The following is a 27,979-nucleotide window of genomic DNA, read 5'->3' on the forward strand; positions in this document are numbered from 1 at the left end:
GACTCTGACAGTGCGAGCAAAGTGGAGGTGTGAGTGAGACAGAGGGAATGGGGGGGGGGGGAGGGGGACCTCAGGAAACACAAATTAAAGCTTGAAATGTCACCGCACACAGTATTGCTTTGTGATACAGGTCATTACTCCCTATATTATTCGCAGCCTTTTACAGCATTAATAACCTGGAAAATACTGCACCCGGTTGTTCCAAAGTCTCCAAAAAATGAGTATATACCGCTTTCTTCTTCTTCTTCTTCTTTTTAAATCACGACATCGTCAGAAAGTGTCAGGGATGCAAGGTGGGTGAGATATGAGGGCGATTTAAACTCGTTTTGTGGCTCTAAATGTTAACCCCGTCTTTCAAACACACAGAAATACACAGTTAAGAGCCAGCTGATATGAAGCCACACAGACGGTGCAGGTTCGACACCAGACATCAGACCAAAGCTGGCCACATTTGTCTTTGGTTGTGTCCCGCTCTGCTAGCTACTGCAGCAGGCTTTCCACCAGGCTTACATGGCTTATAAAGAATTCAAGGTGGGCGTCTGGGTGGCGTAGCGGTCTATTCTGTTGCCTACCAACATGGGGCTCGCCGGTTTGAATCCCTGTGTTACCTCCGGCTTGGTCAGGCATCCCTACAGACACAATTAGCCGTCTGTGGGTGGGAAGCCATATATGGGTATGTGTCCTGGTTGCTGCACTAGCGCCTCCTCTGGTCAGTCGGGGTGCCTGTTGTATGGGGAGGGGGAACTGGGGGGAATAGCGTGATCCTCCCACACGCTATGTCCCCCTGGTGAAACTCCTCACTGTCAGGTGAAAAGAAGCGGCTGGTGACTCCACATGTATCGGAGGAGGCATGTGGTAGTCTGAAGCCCTCCCCGGATCAGCTGAGGGGGTGGAGCAGCGACCAGGATGGCTCGAAGGGGTGGGGTACCGATCAGTGCTTCAGAAATGCACTACTACCTCCAGTTGCTGCAACACGCCACTGAGAAGGGTGGAGAGCAGCAGTTATGCAACGCACAATAAAGCTGGTTTGTTGATACGGACGCAGCCGAGGCCAAAGACGTGGGCGAAGATGTTTGGAAATCCGTAAAACAGATTCCCACCATCCCCAACAGCTAGCTAGCTCTTGTGGCGTACTACGCAGTGGTAGATGGAAGCAGAGCTCATTTTAACATTTGCTGGACTCAGTTGAAGTGATCAAGGTAGATGGGACTTTTGGCAAAATGTCACTTATGGCAGGAAACAACCGAAAGTGGTTTTTGAGTGGTGAAATGTGCTCGCCATCACAGCAAACGGACAGCTGTCTTCTTCTTGTATTCTGTACAGGAGACGCCACGGCACAACGACAACAACACCAAACAAACACCTGACCTGACGTCTGATACAACCATCACATGGCATGCTTCCAGGTACAGCTACCCCAAGTGGGTGCGCTTATTTTGTCCTATCCTCACATGTGAGGAGGGTGGGGTAGATGAATATAGGGTTGGACAGAACAATATGACATCAAGCAAGACAGATCAGAGATGGAGATGTAATTTTTTTCAGACCTACTAGTACCGTGCTGCATCCATGCAGGGAACATACCTTTCTTTTTTGGGGAGGGGGGATTTCTTTCCCCCCTTTTCTCCTTAATTGTACCCAGCCAATTACCCCGCTCTTCTGAGTCGTCCCGTTCGCTGCTCCACCCCCTCTGCTGATCCGAGGAGGGCTGCAGACTACCACATGCCTCCTCCCATACATGTGGAGTCACCAGCCACTTCTTTTCACCTGACAGTGAGGAGTTTCACCAGGGGGACGTAGTGCGTGGGAGGATCACGCTATTCCCCCCCAGTTCCCCCTCCCCCCCGAACAGGCACCCTGACCGACCAGAGGAGGTGCTAGTGCAGTGACCAGGACACACACCCACAGCCGGCTTCCCATCCACAGACACGGCCAATTGTGTCTGTAGGGCCGCCCGACCAAGTCAGAGGTAACACAGGGATTCGAACCAGTGATCCCTGCGTTGTACAATTGACCATTAGTGATTTAGAAATGGTCTGCTTTAGCACACAAACATATTTGTTTCTGAGAACCATGGGAGACTCATATCCTACCACAGCAGGCCCAGTACTGGTTTACTACCACACTGATACCGGGCCAAGGCCGCAGTAGGCCCGTACGGGTACAGCACAGCACAGTTGAGGTCATCGAGCAGGCCTGGGTGAGTGGGTACAGGTGCAGTCTCTGATAGGGTGGGGGGTGGGGGGTGGGGGTGGGTTTGTGGGGTGGTGGGTGGGAGGTGTCGTCCATCTCCCCTGCGATCTGTCCCTCATGGTCCTGCTAACAGCAGCTGTTTACCTTCCGAGCTGTGCAGACTGTTGGTGTAAATGTTGCGCAGACTACCGACGCGATTAAGTTTCCACGCTTTACGTTTGGCTGCATCCCCGGATGGCAGGAAGAAGAGAGGAGGCGAGAGACAGACAAATAGAAGAGATGAGGCGAAGGAGGAGAGGAAGAACAAGGGAACCAGACAAACACGGACAAAATACAAGAGAAAAGGGGAGAGAAAAAAGGAGAGAGGACAAGAGAAGAGAAGGGAAAGGAGGAGACAAGTGTCAGAAAACAGCAGCAGAGTGGAGAAGGCTTTGGCGAGGGTGGACGGGGTCTGCTCGAGGTTTGGGAGGGGCTTAGATCAGCAGCAAAGGAGGAAGGAAAAGATTGAAAGAAAGGAAGTTAAAGCAACAAAACAGATCATGCTAAAAACTAGGGAGGGCTAAACATGGTGGACCATGCTGCTCCTGTATATGCACATGTCAAAACATTTCAATAGTCGATAGTTTTAACCTGCGTGACAGGCCGCCGCAATGGTGACAGGAAAGCCCAGTGTGCACCAGGACGGCTGCATGCAGGACTAACAATGATAGTCTCAGATCTTTAGATTCAAGGATTCGGACACCCAACCCTAAAAGCTCGACTCTGAAATTATTCCTCAAACTTGGACCTAAAGGGGGGGGGGGACCCTCTAAAATTCCTACCGAGAACCTGACATCAGAAACACAACTTGAAAACAGAGGAGCTGGCTTAACAGAGTGGACCGACACCAGAACGTCCAACTCCCAACAGAAGGTCTCTCTTACATTCAAAGAGATGCACCGAGATCAGTTCAACCACTGCTTCGTCCTCACACCGCTCCTTCCATCCTCTCTGTGCTGTCAACCGCGCTGCAACCTCCTCCCGTCCCCAAGGCTAACATTAGCGCTTTGCCTCTCAGCCGACTGCTGACGGTCAGGTGGAACATTTCTGGTTGTTTCTGCAGCAAGAACCTTTCAGTCTCAGCCTGTGTGTCCCGGCCATGGTGTCACCCTTCTGAATGCTTCTATGTGGATTCAGCCATTTTAAATAAACTGTGATTAAATGGTGTATAGCCACACACATTTATCTTATGCATAGTTCAGCGCTTGTCTTTTCCTTCTCTTTTGACTTTCTCAGCCAGATTATTTGTATGTAGGGGTGTCCGGGTAGCGTGGCGGTCTATTCCGTTGCCTGCCAAAATGGGGCTCACCAGTTCGAATCCCCATGTTACCTCCAGCTTGGTCGGGTGTCCCTACAGACACAATTGGCCGTGTCTGTGGATGGGAAGTCGGATGTGGCTATGTGTCCTGGTCACTGCACTAGCACCTCCTCTGGTCGGTCGGGGAGCCTGTTCAGGGGGGAGGGGGAACTGGGGGAATAGTGTGATCCTCCCATGTGCTACATCCCCTTGGTGAAACTCCTCACTGTCAAGTGAAATGAAGAAGCTGGCGACTCAACATGTATGGGAGGAGGCATGTAGTAGTCTGGAGCCCTCCCCGGATCAGCAGAGGGGGTGGAGCAGCGACCAGGACGGCTCGGAAGAGTGAGGTAATTGGCCAAGTACAATTGGGGGGAAAGAAGCAGGAAGAATTAAAAAAATAACAAAAAACAATAAGACATGACAGAAGAAGGTTGTATAACATCTTTACCAACAGATGCAATAACATTACCAGGTCAAAATCAAGTTCAGCCATGTTTTGTTTGGCGGTGTGAAACCATGTTTCATCTGGCGGTGTGGAACCATGTTTCATCTGGCGGTGTGGAACCATGTTTCATCTGGCGGTGTGGAACCATGTTTCATCTGGCGGTGTGGCACCATGTTTCATCTGGCGGTGTGGAACCATGTTTCGCCTGGCGGTGTGGAACCATGTTTCATCTGGCGGTGTGGAACCATGTTTCATCTGGCGGTGTGAAACCATGTTTCATCTGGCGGTGTGGCACCATGTTTCATCTGGCGGTGTGGCACCATGTTTCATCTGGCGGTGTGGAACCATGTTTCGCCTGGCGGTGTGGAACCATGTTTCATCTGGCGGTGTGGCACCATGTTTCATCTGGCGGTGTGGAACCATGTTTCATCTGGCGGTGTGGAACCATGTTTCATCTGGCGGTGTGGAACCATGTTTCATCTGGCGGTGTGGAACCATGTTTCATCTGGCGGTGTGGGACCATGTTTCATCTGGCGGTGTGGCACCATGTTTCATCTGGCGGTGTGGAACCATGTTTCATCTGGCGGTGTGGAACCATGTTTCATCTGGCGGTGTGGAACCATGTTTCATCTGGCGGTGTGGAACCATGTTTCATCTGGCGGTGTGGAACCATGTTTCATCTGGCGGTGTGGAACCATGTTTCATCTGGCGGTGTGGAACCATGTTTCATCTGGCGGTGTGGGACCATGTTTCATCTGGCGGTGTGGCACCATGTTTCATCTGGCGGTGTGGGACCATGTTTCGGTTGGCAGTGTGGAACCATGTTTCGTCTGGCGGTGTGGAACCATGTTTCATCTGGCGGTGTGGAACCATGTTTCATCTGGCGGTGTGGAACCATGTTTCATCTGGCGGTGTGGAACCATGTTTCGCCTGGCGGTGTGGAACCATGTTTCATCTGGCGGTGTGGCACCATGTTTCATCTGGCGGTGTGGAACCATGTTTCGGTTGGCAGTGTGGAACCATGTTTCATCTAGCGGTGTGGGACCATGTTTCAGTTGGCAGTGTGGAACCATGTTTCGTCTGGCGGTGTGGAACCATGTTTCATCTGGCGGTGTGGAACCATGTTTCATCTGGCGGTGTGGAACCATGTTTTATCTGGCGGTGTGAAACCATGTTTCATCTGGCGGTGTGGCACCATGTTTCATCTGGCGGTGTGGAACCATGTTTCGGTTGGCAGTGTGGAACCATGTTTCATCTAGCGGTGTGGGACCATGTTTCGGTTGGCAGTGTGGAACCATGTTTCGTCTGGCGGTGTGGAACCATGTTTCATCTGGCGGTGTGGAACCATGTTTCATCTGGCGGTGTGGAACCATGTTTTATCTGGCGGTGTGAAACCATGTTTCATCTGGCGGTGTGGCACCATGTTTCATCTGGCGGTGTGGAACCATGTTTCATCTGGCGGTGTGGCACCATGTTTCATCTGGCGGTGTGGAACCATGTTTCATCTGGCGGTGTGGATCCATGTTTCCTCTGGCGGTGTGGCACCATGTTTCATCTGGCGATGTGGCACCATGTTTCGGTTGGCAGTGTGGAACCATGTTTCATCTGGCGGTGTGGAACCATGTTTCGCCTGGCGGTGTGGAACCATGTTTCATCTGGCGGTGTGGAACCATGTTTCGCCTGGCGATGTGGAACCATGTTTTATCTGGCGGTGTGGAACCATGTTTCATCTGGCGGTGTGGAACCATGTTTCGCCTGGCGGTGTGAAACCATGTTTCGCCTGGCGGAACCATGTTTCATCTAGCGGTGTGGAACCATGTTTCGCCTGGCGGTGTGAAACCATGTTTCGCCTGGCGGAACCATGTTTCATCTAGCGGTGTGGAACCATGTTTCGCCTGGCGGTGTGGAACCATGTTTCGTCTGGCGGTGTGGGACCATGTTTCGTCTGGCGGTGTGGAACCATGTTTCATCTGGCGGTGTGGAACCATGTTTCGTCTGGCGGTGTGGGACCATGTTTCGTCTGGCGGTGTGGAACCATGTTTCATCTAGCGGTGTGGAACCATGTTTCGCCTGGCGGTGTGGAACCATGTTTCGTCTGGCGGTGTGGGACCATGTTTCGTCTGGCGGTGTGGAACCATGTTTCATCTGGCGGTGTGGAACCATGTTTCATCTGGCGGTGTGGAACCATGTTTCGCCTGGTGGAACCATGTTTCATCTAGCGGTGTGGAACCATGTTTTGCCTGGCGGTGTGGAACCATGTTTCATCTGGCGGTGTGGGACCATGTTTCGTCTGGCGGTGTGGAACCATTTTTTGTCTAGCGGTGTGGAACCATGTTTCGTTTGATGGTGTGGAACCAAGTTTCGCCTGGCAGTGTGGAACCATGTTTCATCTGGCGGTGTGGAACCATGTTTTATCTGGTGGTGTGGAACCATGTTTCGCCTGGCGGTGTGGAACCATGTTTTGCCTGGCGGTGGAACCATTTTTTGTCTAGCAGTGTGGAACCATGTTTCGTCTGGTGGTGTGGAAGCCCTGACAACTTCAAATTGATCTCTGTCCATAGACGTCAATGAGTTGAACAAAACCGGCAATCTTTGGGATCGGAGCTTTAATATAATTTTTTCAGGCAATTCATGCCTTTATTAGAGGACAGGTGAAGACAGATGGGACATACATGCTCCAGAGAGGAAGACTTGTGACATGCAGCAGGGGTCCTGGGACTCGATTAAACCCCTAGATGCTGTGATCCGGCCTGAGCCGACATGGCGACACCAGGATGTCCCAGGTATGTTTGTTTTAATGGCCTTGCTTGACTGGTTCTCTGTGATGTGTGGACCACCTGGAAAACGCTACCATAGTAGCCTTCTTTGTTTCCTATCTGCTCGACCCCGGCTGACCTGAACTGACCCCTCACGCTGAGCACGCCCATCACGGTGACTGCTCGGACTTAAAAGGAATTTGCCTATACAATAAGCTAGTCAGTATTGCAGGTGCAGGTTAATAGATAGTCGAAAGCGGGAATCTGCGGGGTGGGTTAATGATCGCAGGGGCTGAATATCGGGGGTGAGGATGAGAATTCCTCAGGTGTGACGCCCTCCAGATAATCTGAGCCAATCACAGTCGAGATCTGACTGACTGTTACACCTGCACTTACATGCAAACAATCACACATACACACTCTCTCCCTCTTTTGACCTTATCATGAGGAATGTGATTTGGTGACCAATAAATCAGTTGGTGAGATTCTTGTGCTTTGTTATTTTCCATCTTTCTCATGTGGGACTCAGCATCTTCATTCATCTCGCTCACAGACACACCCACTTTCTCTCTCTCTCTCTCTCTTCCAACTGGTCTTGTTATCAGGGTTGCGGTTAGCTACTCCAGCAGTCAAAGGAGCGGTGGCTAACTAGCAGTTAGCTAACGAGGCTATGCATGCCAGGGGCCTCTGGTGGATCTGGTCAACTGTGATCACTGAGGCTGGAAGAGAGACGCTGGAGGGGGTTGACCTGACGGAGTTGTTTAAATGTGTGTGTATTGGTGTGTGAGTTTATGTGTGAGCGTGTTGTCAGGTAAGGTGCACCTGCATGTCAAGGAGTGTCATCAATTACTTCCATGCAAAACGGCAAAATGTAATGGCATTTCTTTCTGCTATGCAAATGACTACAAGGGTACGTCACCTACAGTGACACCCACAGACCACTTCTGGTATTATTTCAAAGGTTGTTAATATTTCTAAGGTTTTTACAGAAAGTAAGAAGCGTGTCGAAGTGTCCTTGGGCAAGACGCTTGTAAGGAGCATGAATGAGTAGACTCGCTAGCTGGTTGGCTAACGGGTCGAACCTTTAGTTGACTGGTTAGTGCAGTCACTTGCGGTGCAGGCGACCCGGGTTCGCTTCCCGGCTGCCCCCTGAATTTGCTACATTAGTGTCAGAAGTGGGATGGTGACACCGTGAGGCCATCGGAAGCGTGTGCACCCAGAGGCGTGAGGGAGCTGGTATGCTGAAGCGCGGGGGCGCGCTTCCGGAAGGAGGGGTAATGTAACGATCACGAATGACTAGACTCGCTAGCCAATTCACTAACGGGTCGAACCCTTTAGTTGACTGGTTAGCGCGGTCACCCGTGGTGCGAGGGACCTGGGTTTGCTTCCTGGCTGCCCTGGAATTCGCTACATGCTGAACCCCTAACTGCTCCTGATGAGCAGGTTGGCGCCTTGCATAGCAGCCTCCGCCATCAGTGTATACATGTGTGAGAATGGGTGGATGTGACGCATACGCTGCGAAGCACTCTGAGTGGTCGGTAGACTAGAGAAAAAAATGCATTTACCACTTACCATTCAAAGTCGCTAACATCACATCCCCTAATCGCACAAACTTGGTAAGTAAGAGGACATCCACTACAGTAGTGGTTTTCAGCACGGATGTGGATATCAGCTGCTAATACTCTCCAAGCTAAAGGTTTATTCCACCCCTCTAAAACTGGAGGGAATTTCACTGGAAAGAGCTGTTCGATTCAGATGGAGGTGGTGAGACGATGCATTTTTAATCAGATTTGTCTATTAGGCAGATTATTAGTGGAATATTAGACTCCATGTAAACGAGGGCACATGGAGCGATCCGCCAAGTGAGAGAGTGTGACAAAGAGAGAATACGAGACAGGAAACGAAACCAAGCAAGAATGACAAAGAGAGAGACAGAGACACAGAGAGAGAGAGAGAGAGAGAGAGAGAGAGAGAGAGAGAGAGAGAGAGAGAGAGAGAGAGAGAGAGCGAGAGAGAGAGTGAGAGAGAGAGCGAGCAAGCGAGCTGGACCATAGTGTGTGAAGGCCTACCTGGGGGAGCCTGGTGGTGGTATGGCGGTGGAGGTGAAGGGGGGGGGTGGAGGCGGTTCCCCCTCATGAATTACGACATGGCCTGCTCTGACACAGAGATACTTCACCCGGCCCCTTGGCGTGACAGGCGTCGGCCGGGCCACCGACCGAGCGCGCCCCGCGCTTAATGGCTAAATTGGGCGACTGTTACTAATCGCTTATTGAATAATGAAACTGACACAGCTGATAAAAGATTTCAATACGGCGGATTATTTATAATACTTCACTTAAACCCCCTCTCTGACCCCCCGCCAGCCCCCTCTTCTCCCGACGAACAGGGAGGGAGCGTCTGACAACGTGTGAGGGCGAGCGCACCTACTCCCCATCTATTCTCTATTTCCTTCTGGCTTTTGTTCTTACTCTACTGCGTTGATTTCTTTACATCACACGAAACCTGCTCACTTTGTTATGAATCCCTTATTACATCTCTGTGGTTTGAATTTATCCTTCAACGGACAGAGTGTCCCCTCCAGGGTGTCTCTCTCTGCTTCTGCACAATGCATGCTGGGATACGCTTCAGCCCCCAGCCACCCCGGACATCACTGACCAGGAATAGCTAATAAACATGAGTGTTATATATATATATAAATATATATCTCATGGACGCTCAGCGGCAGGGTGTTGTTACTGACTGTGCTGAATACCACGGTCCAGTCTGTTTACCTCCAGCACGCGGGACACCATCATTAAAAGACACCAGACTACACTATGTGTTGTACAGCACATAAACTGCAGTACACCATGTATGTATTTTACAGCAGTTGTTTTGTTTTACTTCCATTCTTCAACTCTTGAGTCCATTTTGCCGCTCGACATTTCCCTCACTGGAATTAATAAAGACGGTTTAATCCATCTTCTCTCTCTCGCTCTCTTTTTTTTTTACTTCTGGAGTTGCCCTCCTGGTCTCTGCTCCACCCCCTCTGCTGATTCAGGGAGGGCTGCAGACTACCACATGCCTCCTCCCATACATGTGGAGTCACCAGCCACTTCTTTTCCCCTGACAGTGAGGAGTTTCACCAGGGGGACATAGCATGTGGGAGGATTACGCTATTCCTACCGGTTACCCCTCCCCCCCGAACAGGCGCCCCCGATCAACCAGAGGAGGTGCTACTGCAGCAACCAGGACACATACCCACATCCGGCTTCCCACCCACAGACACGGCCAACTGTCTCCATAGGGACCAATCTGGAGGTAACACAGGGATTCGAACCGAGGATCCCTGTGTTGGTAGGCAATGGAATAGACCACCACGCCACCCGGACGCGCATCCATCCTCCCCTTTATCCATAACGTTACACCTACAAGGGAGAAGGAGCCGAGGTAAAGGGCATGGCTGCAATTACTCTGTCTTAACTGATGGATGATAACGATAACGCCGACTGTTTATTTTCTTTTATTGTTGAACATGAACGACTGACTCCCAACACACACAGACAGCCATAACCATGCCAACTACCAACCGGATCTGAAGTGAAACGTGTTCTGAAATGAGGAAAAAGAAAGCTGGCACCTTAAGCTCCCATGTATTTCATTTTCCAGTTCATGTTTCATTTGAAAAAACAAAAAAAAACAAAAAAAACAAAAACAAACTGTTGTTTGAGCTCCTGAACAGATGGAGGAGAGAAGAGCAGACATAGAGGAAGAGGCTTGTGGAGGAGAGCGACCAGAGGACAGGAAAGAAAAGAGGACTGGAGGAGAGAAATAGTGATTAGACGACAGGAGAGAGGAGCGGAGGAGAGGAGAGGGAAGAGACACGTGGTGACGCCGACGTCTATCCGTCACCCGGACAGCCACTTGCCTTGTCAGCTGCTTGATCCCGCCATGATGGAGAGACTCACATTACACATCTGCTGCCGCCATCACATCTGTTCCACTCCCCTTCCCCCGGCAACTTCCCCCGTGTGTGTGTGTGTGTGTGTGTGTGTGTGTGTGTGTGTGTGTGTGTGTGTGAACTAGACAAAGAATGAATGAGCCACCGTTTGCAGTAACTTGTGTATGAAACTAGTGGTAACTATACTGTGCGAGACTCACAAATCTCTTCCTAGGAGACAGAGAGAATGCAAGAGTAACGGGAAGAAACAGAGAATGAATGAAAGAGTAATGGGAAGAAAGCGAGAACGAAGACCGAGAAGGTGCATGTAGGAGTGTGTGAATGATGTCCAATAAGACTAGATATGGAATTTGATTTAAGAAAATATTGATGAAGGGCATCCAGGTAGCACCGCGGTCTATTCCGTTGCCTACCAACATGGACATTGCTGGTTCGAATCCCCATGTTACCTTCGGCTTGGTCAGGCGTCCCTGCAGACATAATTGTCTGTGTCTGCGGGTGGGAAGCCGGATGTAGGTGTGTGTCCTGGTCGCTGCACTAGCGCCTCCTCTGGGCGGTCAGGGCAGCGGGGGGCAATAGCGCTATCCTCCCATGTGCTACGTTCCCCTGGTGAAACTCTTCACTGTCAGGTGAAAAGAAGCGGCTGGTGACTCCACATGTATCGGAAGAGGCATGTGGTAGTCTGAAGCCCTCCCCGGATCAGCTGAGGGGGTGGAGCAGCGACCAGGATGGCTCAGAAGAGCGGGGTAATTGACCGGATACAATTGGGGAGAAAAACGGGGAAAAATCCCAAAAAAAACCCCCCAAAAACTTGATGACTGACGTGACTGTAATTCAGTTACAACCTCTCAATAAGCCCAAAGCATTCATATCTATAACAATAATATCTACATATAATCATATCTATAATAATAACAATATCTACATATAATCATATCTATAATAATAATATCTACATATAATCATATCTATAATAATAATAATATCTACACATAATCATATCTATAACAATAATATCTACATATAATCATATCTATAATAATAATAATATCTACATATAATCTTATCTATAACAATAATATCTACATATAATCTTATCTATAACAATAATATCTACGTATAATCATATCTATAACAATAATATCTATAGTCAAGACCATGTGCAGTGAAATGACTCGTTTCCAGTGTGGGTGTGTGGATTACGATGTGGACTGTTCATTTCATAGATACTTCACATCAGCAGTGGGGTTGTGGTTTCTATCCAGAACTCTTATCCAACATCCAGCTGAACTGACTGCTTATAAGTACTTGAAAAAAGCTCGGTCAGTGGTGGACAACACAAGCTGCTCATGGGCACAGCATTGTGCTAACCCTGCCAGGACTAAAGCGCTCCTGAAATGGCATTTAGAGCACCACAAACTTACGCGATTTGACATATATCTGAATTTACCGAGGGGGGAAGGGGGGGTAGTTTCATTTGACTGACAGCCAGTCAGAGCTGGGCACGTGGACATCGATATGTTATTGGCTAGTTTCAGTTTGGTGGTAGAAGATCACTCGTCTTCTCTCAGTCTCACTCTGTTCATTCATTCATTAACTGGACATATTTGTGGGTGATGCAAATAAAATTCTTGTATTTGTGGGGGCGTCCGGGTAGCGTAGAGGTCTATTCTGTTGTCTACCAACACGGGGATCACCGGTTTGAATCCCTGTGTTACCTCCGGCTTGGTCAGGTATCCCTACAGACACAATTGGCCGTGTCTGCGGGTGAGAAGCCGGATGTGGGTATGTGTCCTGGTCGCCGCACTAGTGCCTCCTCTGGTTGGTCAGAGCGCCTATTCGGGGGAACTGGGGGGAATAGTGTGATCCTCCCACGTGCTACGCCCCCCTGGTGACTCTCCTCACTGTCAGGTGAAAAGAAGCGGCTGGTGACTCCACATGTATGGGAGGAGGCATGTGGTAGTCTGCAGCCCTCCCCGGATCAGCAGAGGGGGTGGAGCAGCGACCGGGACGGCTCATAAGAGTGGGATAATTGGACAGATACAATTGAGGAGTGGGGGGGAACAAATGTATTTTTTATTTCATGAGACCTTTTAAGGCCTTTTGTTTCTACTGGGGACTCCCTTACAAAAGCAGATCAGGTTTCTGGAGGACGGGTTGGATGAACGGCCACTCAACGGCATCGTTGGATACGAGCTCATTCCCCGACAAACTGCACCTCGCCATGCAGATAAACATATTCCACACAGGCAGACAGACAAGAACCAAACAGAATGAAGGGATGACAGAATGAGAGAATGGAGTGACCCCTCACCTCAGAATGCTGAGGTTAGGGGTCACGGAGGACAAATAAGTGACTGCGTTTCCCAACCCGGTTCTTTGAGGTGGAGTGTCTTCACAATTTTTTCCCCCCAATTGCTTTATTCACTCCATCATTCACAGCGTTACAGTAACAAAGGACCTCTTCTGGTTTGACCAGCAGTGAAGTCTAGAGTCATGGTGACCACACCTACTGAACCTTATCTACACAAATTAGTGACTGCATTTCTTCATTTCCACCGAATTCTAGTTTTCTTTCATCACACAGCAGTCATCCAGTGAACTGCCGTGAGCTAGCCTTAGCGGTGGGGGGGAGAGTTTTGCGGGCGGACCGGGGCGGGGAAACTGAGGCGAGGGGGAGGGGAGATGGCGTTACCTTCAGCAGTACCAGAGAGGCCGTCGGCTTTGAAGTTGCTGGTGCTCTTCTTCCGCCGGTGCTTCTTGCGGTTGGCATGCGGCGAAGGCGGGGGCTCTATCTTGGGGCTGGTGGTGCTGGAGATACTTGGGCTGGAGCACACTGAGTCGCCCAGGCCTGTGTCTGAAGGGAGGAGGACAGTTTGAATAAAACGTTACTAACAAACGCAGCAGGCTAGCTTGTTCATTGCTAGTGAAGTACATGTGTTCACCACTCTGCTGGGATGACCCGGAGGCAGTAAAATATATCCATTTTTAGATTTAAAACCGCAAGTCGAGCCTAGTTTATTTATTTAAAAATTTTTGGGGAGTTTTTCCCTCTTTTTCTCTCCAGTTGTATTTGGCCAATTATCCCACTCTTCCGAGCTGCCCCGGTCACTGCTCCACCGCTTCTGCGCCACCCCCTCTGCCAATCTGGGGAGGGCTGCAGACTACCACATGCCTCCTCCAACACATGTGGAGTCACCAGCCGCTTTTCACCTGACAGCAAGGAGTTTCACCAGGGGGACATAGCACATGGGAGGATCACACTATTCCCCCTAGCCCCCCCCCCGAACAGGCACCCCGACCGACCACAGGGGGCGCTAGTGCAGCGACCAGGACACATACCCACATACAGCTTCCCACCCGCAGACACGGCCAATTGTGCCTGACCAAGCTGGAGGTAACACTGGGATTTGATCTGGCGATCCCCGTGATGTTCATGTATTTTTAAGTCTAGCGTGTGTTAACAATGCTTACGTTCAAGAAACTTAACCAGACAGCTGGCCGGACACTTAGCGACTCATTTAGAGACTCATTAGGCTCTCGCATGCTGGAACTTTCTATTTCTTAGATTTTTCCCACTTAAATGGACTGTGGCCTTCAGAACAATGCCCTTGGCCTCTGGGGCAGAAAGAGGTTTGGGAGTGGAGCTTTGGTTGGAGCTGTACTGTGATGTATTTGGTTGGAGTTGGGGCTGGGATGAAGGATTGAGACGTGGTATTCGGTTGGGGTTGTGATGAAGTATGAGGATGTGGTATTTGGTTGGATTTGGGGATGGGATGAAGGATTGGGAGGTTGGGGCTAGTGGAGCAGATTGGGTCTGGGGCTGAGTGAGGAGGACATTGGAGGGGGAGAGAGAGAGAGAGAGAGAGAGAGCCCGGCTTCTCTGCTCACCACTTTTCACGCCGGCTGCTGACAGCTGTGACTAGCGGCAGAATAAAATAACATTCAGCGCCCATCAATATCACTGCCGAGCGGCTACACTGACACGGCCATGGGAAAGGGGTGTGTGAGCGAGCGAGCGAGAGAGAGAGAGAGACGAGGAGAGAAAGAAATAAGGCAGAAGTCTGAGAAAGAGAGAGAGATTGTTTGTGTGTTTGTGTTCAGATGGAGAGGGGTGGTTATTGGCACGGAGGTCTCTACCTAACAACCACACACACACACACACACACACGCATGCATGAACACACATGCACGCTCCTCGGCCGCCCCATTCCCAAACACCAGACAGCCCCAAGGACAGTCATAACTTATTTTACAACCGTTTAGTCTCAGCTCAAGTGGAAAATGTGACAACTTATCTCTGCTGACAACATGCCATCCCCGAGCGCACAATTAACCACCGCGGATTAACGGTCCTCCCATCTGTAAGCCTTGCTTACCCCCCCCCCCCCCCCCACCATGAATTCCCTTTCTCTCTTCCTTCAAGACTGCCATCTCGCTCTCTTTCAGATGGTCTAGGATGACCACTCCCCTCACTACAAAAACATCCAGCGTCCTCACGACGTGAAGACAAAACATCTCTGACATCGTCTGGACAGCTGAAGCTTGATGGGAGGAATGTGCAACCTTACCGTTTCCCCTTTTATTCTACCAAATTAGCCATCTCATTCACTTGCTGTCAGCCATTTGGCGGCTTGGTCACTGATTTCAACTCTACGTCTCTTTTTTCAGTCAAACTCACTCAACTTGGGTTTTAATGGATACGAACAGAGCAGCAGGTCTCTAGCAAAAAGGGTGTATGTATTAAATATCAAGAAAACACAAGGAGTGCACCACTAGGTCTACCACGTGAACAATCCATCCATCCATTATCCAACCCACTTATACTCCTCAGGGTCATGGGATGCTGCAGCCTATCCCAGCAGTCATTGGGTGGCAGGCAGGGACACACCCTGGACAGGCCACCAGGCCATCACAGGGCTGCGCACGTGCGTGCGTGCACACACACACACACACCTAGGGACAATTTAGTGCGGCCAATTCACCTGACCTACATGTCTTTGGACTGTGGGAGGAAACTGGAGCACCCGGAGGAAACCCACACAGACACGGGGAGAACATGCAAACTCCACATAGAGGACGACCCCCAAGGTTGGACTACCCCAGGGCTCAAACCCAGGACTTCCTTGCTGTGAGGTGACCATGCTAACAACTGTGTCATTGTGCCGCCCATAGGGAAATATGACCAGGTGAATAGTGATAATATACACTAACAGCAGCTGGTCAAAACCATCCCTCCTACATACAGTAGAAACTGGAGAGAGACAGAGGTTGGATGCATACTTGTAGGGTAGATGCTAGCAAACCTACCACTTTATTTTATGCATGTCGCCATTTTAAGGACATTTTCTAACAGCTGACACTAGAGACAGACAGCTATGTAAAGGTAGACATGGCCTTACGACAATCGATGTGCCATTGAGCAAGGCACACAACCCCTAACCAGCTTCAGAGTTACTCAGCGGTCATCACCAACATCCTGGCTGCACTGGTAAGCTCATTAATGGTGGGTACTGAGGTTGCTGTTGCAGCAACAGGATGATGGATGGAGGTGAGACTAGAATGTGTGCATGCATAGCTGTGCTACTGGATGAACAAAAACATACATTTAAAAAACAAACGTGGGAAAATATATTATTTGATTGCATTTAATCAAGTACAAGTTGAATGTAGATATTTTCTGTGACCTGTAACAGAAGTGTGTGAGTCTTCCTAGTCTACATGTCTTATGAATGTGAAGCAGCGCGGTGCTGGAAAGACTGCACACATGCCAGAATAACCTGCCTTGATGGATAACAGTTGGTAAGAACACAGAGTGAGTGATGTTCAGGCTGAGTTTCTGAGAGCATAGCAGGAGATATGGTCTGCATCTAAGAGCAGGGCGCCTGCCTATAGGTGAAAACAGGAAGTGGAGGAATCGGACTTCCTGGCAGGTTTCCGAGGGGGATGAGAGGATGAGACGGCACCCGAGGCACAACAACTCCAGAGAGCGACCAAATCAAACACACCTGCTCCAACCGACACGCCCCCCCCCCCCCATCTGTACAACCCCCAGACCCAAAACAATGGAACCCTTCACAGACCCAACATGCACACACGGCCCAAATGAGTTTCTTCCTGTTGGGGGGCGCACACACGCGCACACACACACACACGCACGCATGCGCACGCACACGCACACACACACACACACACACACAAGTAGGATCACCAATTTACACACAGTTCTTCATCATAACTATATTTTGATTTCATGAACACACGTGGAACTGACTGCACTTGATATGAGTTGTGAATAGGAAGACCAGTCTGTAACTCTGGACCTCAGTACAACAGCCCAGCCTATAAAAATAGGCAAAACTACTGAGATGAAGTCACAACAAAATGTATATTTACGGTATTTGATAAAAGGTCGCCAAGTCAAGTCAATTCTAGTTGTATAGCCCAATATCACAAATTACAAATTAGCCCCAAGAGGCTTTACAGCAACACAACACCCTGTCCTTAGACCCTCACATCAGATTAGGCACAACTCCCTAAAAAAAACCTTTAACAGGGAGAAAAAATAGGAAGAAACCTCAGCGAGAGCACCAGAGGAGGGATCTCTCTCCCAAGATGGACAACGTGCAATGGATGTTGTGTTTACACAATTTACACAATACAGCACTGAAAGAGGATAACAGAATTATGAGATATATGAAGAATTTGATGAGGAGGATGACAAGCAGTGTCCAGATGCCACCGGAACAGGCCAGGATCCGAGCCACGTGACCAGCATCAGCATCAAGCAGCATCAGCATCGAGAGCAGAGTCCCGACAGAGTCTTAAACGCTTGGTTTAAAAAGACCTGGTTAAGGATGAAGTAGTTCTACACAGACGGAATGGTCCCTCAGGTGGAAAAACACAAATAGAGATAGTTAGCTGGCTATCTCTATTTGTGTTGTTATCTCGCTAGCGAGAGAGACTGGTAATAGGAGGGTTAGTCAGTAGGGGTGGAGGCCCAGGGGACAGCTGAGCCATCAGTCCCACAGCCTGCTGCCCCCCACCCCTTGAATCCTCATGGCCCCAGGGCGCTTAAAAACAAATACCCCCCATTAAAGGGATGCCGTCATTAGCCACACTGCTCTCATTCTTCTGATAATTAAGGTGGAAAAGGCAACTTATTGCAGGGGCAAATGAGGGGGGGTGTTTATGTGTCAGAGAGAGAGAGAGAGAGAGAGAGAGAGAGAGAGAGAGAGAGAGAGAGAGAGAGAGAGAGAGAGAGAGAGAGAGAGAGAGAACAGGTTGCTCGGATCCCTGGATGACAAGATGGCGGACAGTGCGGCCGTGGAGAGCTTGTCGGTCAAACCCGAGGTTTTTCTGATCAGATCAGAGGATTTTTATTACAAGACAAAGCCACACCGAGCTTCCTGCTTCCTGTACACGCTTGGCAACCTCCAGTTCCTCAGGGACAAATTAATGGTATCAAATTGAAAGAGACAGAACGATAGACAAAGAGAGCGAGAGAGTGAGAGAGAATGAGAGAGAGCGCGCACGACAGACAATGAGAGAGACCGACAGAGAATGAGAGAGACCGACAGAGAATGAGAGAGACCGACAGAGAATGAGAGAGAGAGAGAGAGCGAACAAGAGAACAAGAGCGAGAGACAGAACACAAGGGACAGAGAGATCAAGAGAGAGAGAACGAGAGAACAAGAGGGTGAGAATGAGAGAGGGAGAAAGAGAGACAGAATGAGAGACAGAATGAGAGAGACAGTGAGAGCGACAGAGAGAGGGCGAGAGAGAAAGAGAGAGAGAGAGAGATATACACACACAGAGACAGAGAGCGAGAGAGAGAGCAAGAGAGGGAGAGAGAGAGAGAGAGAGAGAGAGACAGAAGGAGAGACAGGAGAGAGAGAGCATTGTCAGAAAACTAACTGAATTGCTGTTAGGAGTGACTCGTCTTAAAAGAAAAAAAACATTGAAACTATTCTTGATCTCACACACACACACACACACACACATACAAACACACACACACACACAAACACACACACACAAACACACACACAACCCGGGGGAGCGAAAACAGAACAAACAGTAAGTAGCACATTAGTTGCTTGAGGGCCAGAGGAGCTTGTTACCAATTACAGTAACTAGGACATATATCTCCTGTGTGTGTGTGTGTGTGTGTGTGTGTGTGTGTGTGTGTGTGTGTCCTTATGAGGACCTCGTGTCAAAGCTCATGGAGACATAAAGGAGGGCAGACAGTAAGGAGAAGCTCTCCGGGGTGACTGAAGATGTTAAATGGAGATCATTAGCCAACGATGGGCGTGAGGCCGCGCGGCTGTTTTACAAACAGTATAATGAGTCAGTCACACTGACGCGGTCTGGACAAGACCGGGTCTCGAAACAGGGTACCGCACAACTCCTGCAAACGTCTGTTTTCCCCTGGAGCTGTGCATCTTTTGTTGCCCCTCTTCTCTTTTTCATGCTCACAGTGAAATCATTTAAGTTTTTTTTTTTAACCTTTTTTTTAACAACCTTCCTGCTTTTTGATCGGGGGAAGTTAACGGTGAATCCTGCTACAGGTGACAGGAAGTTGCGAGTACAAAGCTGACTAAGCCTCACTTAGTGCATTGTGTATGTATCTCTGTATGTTGTGTGCAGTATGTATGTATAATACATACTGTATCAACACATAAAGGTCCTGATGGGGACGTGTGTGTGGTGATGAAAACACAGGGAAACTAACATGTTTATGAGACAGACATGCTGTTGTAGCTGCTCACACCGTCCACATGAGGACACAAACTGTCACCAAACCATGTGTCACTGAAGAGCTCATAGCGAGGAGAGGTTGACTGTGGCTGAACTGACTAGGTTAATTTGGCAGGCGAGGGGGTTAACCGGTTGCTCAACCATGTGTGTGTGTGTGTGTGTGTGTGTGTGTGTGTGTGTGTGTGTGTGTGTGTGTGTGTGTGTGTGTGTGTGTGTGTGTGTGTTTGGCCCCTGGGAGTCCATTTAACGCATTTTACAGCTGTAAACATTTAAAGATGTGTGGATCTGCAGGGCTGGACACAAGACAGACTGCCAGTCAAGCTTATCGTCACGGCAACAGACACGGGATCTGACAGCTGTCAGTCTAACTATCTAAGTGTTGTGTGTGTGTGTGTGTGTGTGTGCGCGTGCGCGCACACATGCCTGGAAGGAATTTGTGGGTGACACTAAAAATATGACATAAGTTCATACTAGGAAACATGCATATATGCACGTGCGCGCGCGCACACACACACACACACACACACACACACACCTCTCACTGCTGTTAGTAGCAATGGTGGTTATCCTGGCTTCCCAGTGCCCATTAGCTTGACAACAGTTAAAGAGGCATTAGGGCTCTGGCAGGTGGATCAATGGGAGACGGATGATGGGCCCCCCTGCGGAGCTCCACTCTGAGGCCTTCTGAGCCACAGCAGGATCCCTACTGTGGAGTTCTGCATGTACGCTTGATCTAAGAGAGGCAAGAGTGCTCCGCAGAGGGATGGCTGAGAGACTCTATCAAAGCTGCTCTGCAGCAGGTATGAAGCGCTTCAGATCATGAAAATCAGATGTTCAGTTTAATCTATAACACCGAACATCATCAGCAAACTACTACACATGCACTAGTGTTCCTGCAAACCTTCCCTGCATCCATATAAACATGAATCTGATGGGGTGTAGACACTCATAACAGTACAACAACTTCATTTCTATCCACAGTGCATTTTTAAAGGCAACCACTGGTAAATATTCCAGACGTCTATCTCAGGGAATACCTCTGGGCCGCAGTTTCCAAAAGCTTATCTCTTAAAACAGGGACAGACTTGGTCTTAGAGTGCTTTTTGGCGAAACCCTGATCCACACCCCCGAGAGATCTGATTGGGTCAGGCGGGCGGGGTTTACCTGTGCTGACTCCCGAGTTGGCGATGACGGTGGCATCTGTCCACTGGTCGGCGCTGGAGACAGAGTAGGAGCGCTGGTGCATGCCGTCCAGCCCGCGGCTGTTAAAGGACACCAGGCTGATCCCGCTGGCCATCTGAGACGCCGAGGAACTGCTGGTCACTGAGAGGGAGAGAGAGAGAGAGAGAGAGAGAGAGAGAGAGAGAGAGAGAGAGAGAGAGAGAGAGGGAGAGAAACTAAGGAGAAATCCTCAACTTAACGTGGAATGGGACAACTGAGGCTTACTGTGCACTGGGTTGACCTCACCACAGGTTTTGTTTGTTTGTTTTTTCCCTTTCTGTGCTGTGGATGGGGCCATCCACAGCACAGGTTTAACGGTGAAAGTCACAACAGACTCTGCCATGACAGAATCTGCTGAAGAGCAAGCTATGTTAAAGATAGAGTCTCTAACAGATACCTGGCAGAGTCACGTTTTGTGTGATAAACATTTTTATAATTTTTGAAAATAGTTAGAGTGAATTGTGAGGCTGTATCAGACCGATATGACGACGTATAGGGGGCAGAACTGGGACAACATATATTTAGATTCTGCACTGCTGTGTTGCTGCAGTAGGACTAGACTAAAATGACTGCGTACGTGCATGTATATGTGTGTGTGTGTGTGTGTGTGTGTGTGCGCGCGCGCGCACGCATACATACTTGTATGCACAAGGTTTATGCTTGCACACACCTACGAGTAAGGTGCAAGGACTGTGAGCAAAAACAATCACACTAATTAGCTAGAGCAATAAGACTCATGTCTACACAAAATGGATGAGTGTGCACACAGACACAATGCACAGAGAAACACTCTGTCTCACACACTCACACACACACACACACACACACACACAAACACACACACACACGATACAAAGCAAGCCAGCAGAGTCTAAACAGAGTGCAAGTCTTTGCATTTTATTGCGCTCTTTATAATTCATGCACCCCCCCCCCGCCCACACACACACACACACACACAAACACAGTGAGCCGGTCTAGCGGTTTCTCTCACACACACAGGGACACACACAGGAACACAGACAGGAACAGACAGGAACACACAGGATCACACACAGGAACCATAAAAGGACTCCCTTACAAGCCAGCTGCTTAAATCAAACCCTTGAGTCACTGAGTCTTCTTAACAGTGGAGTGAATCACTCCCCCCCCCCCCTCTTGCTCTCTTCCTTTCTCTCTCTCCCTCCCCTCTCCCCCCCCCCCTCTCTCTCTGCAGTTCATTTCTTGGAGCTGGCTGAGTGGAGTTGGGACTGATTGCATTAATATTCATGACAATAATTAGTACATGGGCTATGACTTACTGAATATTCATGCTATTAGCTTGGGCCTCCTGGATCTATGTGAACCGTGTGTGTGTGTGTGTGTGTGTGTGTGTGTGAGTCCTATCTATTGTGTGAACTCTGTGTGTGTACTGTGCCTGCTGTACATGCATACTAGCTGTCTGAGTGTATGTGTGTGTATTTTTCTGTACTGTTGTATTCTGCGTGTGTGTGTGTGTGCTGTTGTACTCTGCATGAAAGTGTGTGTTTTGTAAATGTGCGTGTATTGTGCATATTTTAAGTGCTTGTTTGTCTACTATGTATACGATTGACTTTGTGCTTGTGTTTTTTTTACTGTGTTTGTAAGTGTGAACCCTGTGTGCGTCTGTTTTTTCGCCTCCTTGGTTTTAATTTATGTAATTTAACATTCAAAATTATCTCTGGATGTTTGAGGCTCATTCACTTTCATACTATACTACTGCCTCGTGTTTCACAAAAAATAAATAAATAAATACAGCAGTCAGTGTTGGACTGTCCGGGTGCAGGATCAAGTCACATGCAAAAAGGAAACATGCCTGCACAATTAATTTGGCGCTTGCAGGAATATCGTTTCATGCATGCAGCCTGGACACCATTAAACTCAAATGAATGGGTTAAAGTGATCACGTCATCATCCTGTGTAACCACACAGCACAGACCCACTATTTTCTGTATGTGGGTGATTGCCTGACAACAGCTTTGTGGGTGAAAAAGCTGCGACGGCGATGCTTTATGACTGCTTGTAATTCAGCGTGCGGATGTTTTTCCTTGCCGGTTAATAAGACGAGTTTTCCTTTACCTGCCGTCTGTCCCAGCTGCAGGCTGCTCATGTCCTTGGCCAGGCCGTTGGTTTTGGGGCTGGGCACGGCCGCGCAGGTGGACACAGCCCTGGGCGGCCTCTTCCCTGGCACTTTGACGGTGGTCCTCAGCAGGTCAATCTCTTTGCCGTGGACATTCTGCATGTAATCCTGGACGGCAGACAGAGGAAAGAGGAGAGACAGTACGTCAGTAACACAGCTCTGTAAACTGGAGGAGCTCATGAGCATGAAGAAGTCAGCAGTAAAACACGTATGTACACAAAGAAAGGGCCAAGTAGATCAGGATAGTGGAAGAGGAAGTTAAGTCTCCCTGGGAACACTCGCTGGCAGAAAAAAGTTGAGTCTACACTTAAGTCAACTATGATCGCATTATGGATGTGATTGGCAAAAATGTGGCGATACAGTTGGTATCACAACTTATATACATTGCATATATACTTAATTATTTGGGCCAAATTTTGGAAAACGTCAAGGCAAACAACTCATAGCTAGTGTGTTACAGTCAACGCCTGCTGATGGTGTGGTTCAGCCCTGATACCATACTGCACCTGCCACCTAGTGGTCAGAGATTAAAAATACACAGTGAAGTAGAGACGCTGACGCACCTCTGTCCTCTTTAAAATCAGTGCAGTTATTAATAAATAAAATATTGCGAAATATAGTATTGCAATACCAAGGGGGATATTTTGTTATACCCCTAGTTCTCATCAGCAGCAACGCCACCTGCCTCAGTTATCTATTAATAGTCTGTTGGGTAGGCGTAATGAAATGTCAGTTGAGCAATAAATACAGCACTGAACCTAAAGTCTGGAAACAAAAACAACAACAACAACAAACTCAGTAACAGCATAGTTTGTGTCTGTCCTTCTGTCTATTCTATTCCTTGCTAGAATAAAAGGAGAAATGGTAAGGCTGCACGTTCCTTCCATCAACATTTGTACAAATGTATACAGTTCTACAAACACATACTATACATACATACATACATGGGAAAACAGAGTGGCGCTTGTGTTGAGCAACGCAGCTGTCATCATGATCAGAGGTCATTTTCTCTTGTGCGGGTGTCGTGGCTCTGACCCTCCGAAGTATATGATGCTTGTAAGATTTGATGGTTTACTCATTGTACGCCCCTCTGGGGACAAAGCATGAGCCAAATGAAATCTTTAAAACCCTAATCCCTGTGTGCGACTGGTTTAATCTGTTCACCAACACACACACACACACACACACACACACACACACACACACACACAAACAGCTAACTGCTTTCAAAAGACCACAGCCCCCCCCCCTTCTCATCCATCTCTGAAGGAGCTCGGTTGCCCCTAATTACACATTTATCCCTGGTCAGGGTGGAGAGGTGGGATGGGGGGTGGGGGTTGTAGTGTGTTTGAAAGAAGAGTAGGGGTGTTAACGATATGAGAGCAGGCCTTGTTAGAAATCCACCCCGTTCCCTCTGACTTGGAGTGTGTAAGCATTGACCTGAAAGGGGGCGGGGCTTAGTGGGAGGTCAGCTTCCTCTTCAAGATGAGAGGGAGCTGGGAAACAAAGCTCATGCAACCCACCGGTCTAAAGCTTAAAAGGACTGGTGTGTGTGTGTGTGTGTGTATGGATGATTCTCTTTGCATCCCATGCAAAAACCCGTTTTTAAAAAATTAAACACTGACACACACACAGAAACACACAATTTGATTGACACCAACACATACGCTGACTCTTTAATACACACATATAGACACGGTTTCTTTAACACACACATGCACACACACACACATTCTCTCTCTCTCTTTACCAGCAGGTTGTGGGGCTGGGCCCAGGGAAGCTGCCTTTCTCCGGCAGCAGGGCTGATAAAAGGCCAATCCAAAGCCAAGTGCCTTAACAAGCCACTGGAGAGCCCTCGAGCCGGGGGCCCACTGGGGGGGCCCTATGATCCGCAGCCCCCCTCACCTCCCATCAACAGATTGACTGAGGTAATTGAGTCTCCATTTGCATGGGGGAGCTTTCATCATCCGTCCAATCATCCTTGTGGCGCAGACATGGCCAAGAAGGATATGTGGACCAAACAGACCCACAGCATGTGGTGAGGGAGTGTGTGTGTTTGTGAGAGAGAGGGGGGCTGTGTAAAAACAGGATGTGTGTGTGTGTGTGTTTATCTCTATCAAATAGCATGTGTGAAAGGCTGTGTGGTACATGCGATCATACACGTGAGCTTGTATAAAGAGGACTTTTACAGAGGTCTTGAATCCATCATCCAGAAAACCTCGGCTACAGGCAAACTCATACCCACGGGAGACTTCAGTGCTAGAGTGGGCACAGAGCATTTCATCTGGAGTAAAGTCCTTGGCCAGCATGGAATGGGAAAAATGGACAGCAATGGGCTTCGGCTTCTCTCCCTCTGTGCAGAACATCACCTGGTCATTCCCAATACCATCTTCCAAATGAAGAACAGGCTCAAAACCACTTGGCAACACCCCCGCTCAAAACACTGGCACCTCCTGGATTACATCATTGTCCGGTAACACCTCCGCTCAAAACACTTGCACCTGCTGGATTACATCATTGTCTGTCAAAAGGACAGACAGGATGTTCTTACGGCTTAAGTCATGCACCAGGCTAAGTGTTGGACAGATCATCTTATGGTCAGATCCAGACGCCTCACAAATATTCAACCCCATTGGCCAAGGACAGCCCCAAACAGAAAACTAGACTGCACAGCACTGAATACAGGCAACCTCTGATGGCTCCTTGCAAGAAACCTTGATCAAGTTCTGGAGGACTCTACTGACTGCTCAGCTCTGCACACAGCTATCAACGGGGCAGCATTGGAAGCACTTGGTCTGTCAAAGAAATGTCACCAGGACTGGTTTGATAATGACTCTACCGAAATACAATCACTCCTGCAAAAAAAAACAAAAAACATGAAGCCTATAAAGCTTTCCTGTCCAACCCTGGATACTCCATCCTGACAGCCACCTTTGCTGAAGCAAAAGTTGCGACCCAGCGTGCTCTACGGATCATGGAAGACACCTGGTGGGTGCAGAAGGCACAAGAAATCCTAAAACTTGCAGACTTCAATAACACCCAGGGCTGCTATGATGCCATTAAAGCTAATATGGCCCCTGGAAGAACACTAATGCCCCTGTCCGATCAGCAGATGGGGACACTCTTCCCAAGAACTGTCATGAGATCCTTGACCATCGGGTGGATCACTCTGAAACCCTCCTCAACCACACAAACCCCGTTGATTTTCATATCCTCAATAAATTTCCAGATCTTCCACCAATCCCACATATCGACACTCAGCCACAGTTCTTTGAAACCCACCAAGCCATTAGGGGCTTGAAGAACACCTGATGCCATCCCAGAATAGGTCTTTCAACATGGGGGGGTACCTCATCACACATCGTTTAGACCTCCTGATCATAAACATCTGTATATCCCAGATCCTACTGCAGGACTGGGAGGATGCCAGCGTTGTGGTCATTTACAAAGTGAAGGGTGACAGCAGTTTGTGGGAACAGCCACGGAATCTCTCTCCTCTCCTATGCAGGGAAAGTGCTGGCAAAAATCATGCTCAACAGACTGGTCGAGCACATTACGGAAAGTGCTCTGCCAGAGACACAATTGGATTTCCAAAAGTCCAGATCCACTACCGACATGATCTTTGTCTTACGGCAGCTACTAGAGAAGAGCAGAGAGCAGAACAAAGACCTGTACATAGCCTTCATCGACCTCATCAAAGCCTTTTGATACCATGAACAGTGAGATGCTTTGGAAACAGCTCTCTAAAATTCATCCAAATTTCGCTCTGTACTACAGCAACTGCATGATGAGATGCAAGCCAGAGTCTTCAAGGTCAATGCTGGGATGAAGCAAGGCTGTCTCTTGGCACCAGTCTTGTTCAGTCTCCTCCTGTCAGCCATCACCCAGCTCATCAACCATACCCTGGGACACTGAGATATAAACCTGTAAAATCTATGAGCTTCAACATGCAGATGACTGCACTGTCTTGGCACATTGCCCAGAGTCCATGCAGCATGCCCTAAACACAATTTCTGGCCTATACCTGTCCTTTGGTCTTCAGGTCAACCATCAAAAAACTGAAGTCATGGCACAACTCACTACCCAACCTCCTTCACCCCCTGGCTTCAAAATCAACGGTGCTTCACTCAAAGTAGAGGACCAGTTCACCTATCTTGGCTCCACTCTTTGCTCAGATTGCTCCTTTGATACTGAAATTAACAGCTGCATCAACAAAGCCTCGTCAGCCTTTGGGCACCTGCGCAAAAGGGTTTCTGAAAACAAAAACTTGAGGGTCATTACCTACATTCCCGTATATAATTTGGTATGTGTCTCCACTCTGCTCTATGGGGCAGAAACATGGACCCCATACAGACGGCATGTCACCAATTTGGAGGCTTTTCACATCCGATGCTTCAGAAGATCCTCAGCCTGTCCTGGGAAAATCGAATCCCCATACTAAGATTCTTTCTATGACCAACTCCACCTGCATGGAAGCAGCAGCGGCTAAAAAACATCTTCACTGGATAGGGCATACTATCTGCATGCCACTGGGGTGATAGACAAATACATTACATACATTACATGACAAATACATAACACCAACCAACAGAAGAGGACCAAAACATGTGCGAAACGACACCAGCGGGCTGCCAGTACTACTCCAACATCTGGGCTCCTTTGCCCCACCTGTAGACAAGTGTGTGGTTCATGCATTGGCCTCCACAGCCACATGACGCGTCAGTGGTAGCCGCCTACCCCCCCGAAGCAAGCATCATCATCAGACAAGTTGGACAGATTCCACCTTGTCCAAACAGCTTCCACCGTGTCCAAACAGCAAGCGAGCGTCGGGCTATCGTGTCACACTGGATGCTCATTGTCCACACTGAAACCGTCATGTCAACAAACCACGTATTGATCAGCTGTGCGCTCGAGATCAGACTGGAGACGTTCCTTGTCCATGACACAGCACTTTTCAACATAAGCGACAGGAGGTTAATAAAAATAGGGTGTATGATCAAAGTTCAGCTCAAAGTGGCATGCCGCGTTGTGCTGCGCTGCGTTTTCGCGGGCAGTTAGGACATTCCAATAGAAAATACAGCAATCGGGCTGCTCGCTCACGTCACATTCACTCAGGACACAGTGTGATTTTTATCTCTGTCAAAGAGCATGTGTGTCAGGGTTTGTGTGG

General features: G+C 48.8%; 1 protein-coding gene across 1 annotated transcript in view; it reads right to left on the minus strand.

The window, feature by feature from the left end:
* agap1 (ArfGAP with GTPase domain, ankyrin repeat and PH domain 1) overlaps positions 1-27,979 on the minus strand; it is a 186,660-nt gene that overhangs the window by 37,371 nt on the left and 121,310 nt on the right. The window contains exons 8-10 of the mRNA XM_056301584.1: positions 22,749-22,917; positions 20,598-20,756; positions 13,369-13,530 (exon numbers count right to left, since the gene is read on the minus strand). Coding sequence (XP_056157559.1) covers positions 13,369-13,530; positions 20,598-20,756; positions 22,749-22,917 — 490 coding nt within the window. The remainder of the gene's footprint in view (positions 1-13,368; positions 13,531-20,597; positions 20,757-22,748; positions 22,918-27,979) is intronic.

This window comes from Lampris incognitus, chromosome 21, assembly GCF_029633865.1.
Source record: "Lampris incognitus isolate fLamInc1 chromosome 21, fLamInc1.hap2, whole genome shotgun sequence".
NCBI lineage: Eukaryota > Metazoa > Chordata > Actinopteri > Lampriformes > Lampridae > Lampris > Lampris incognitus.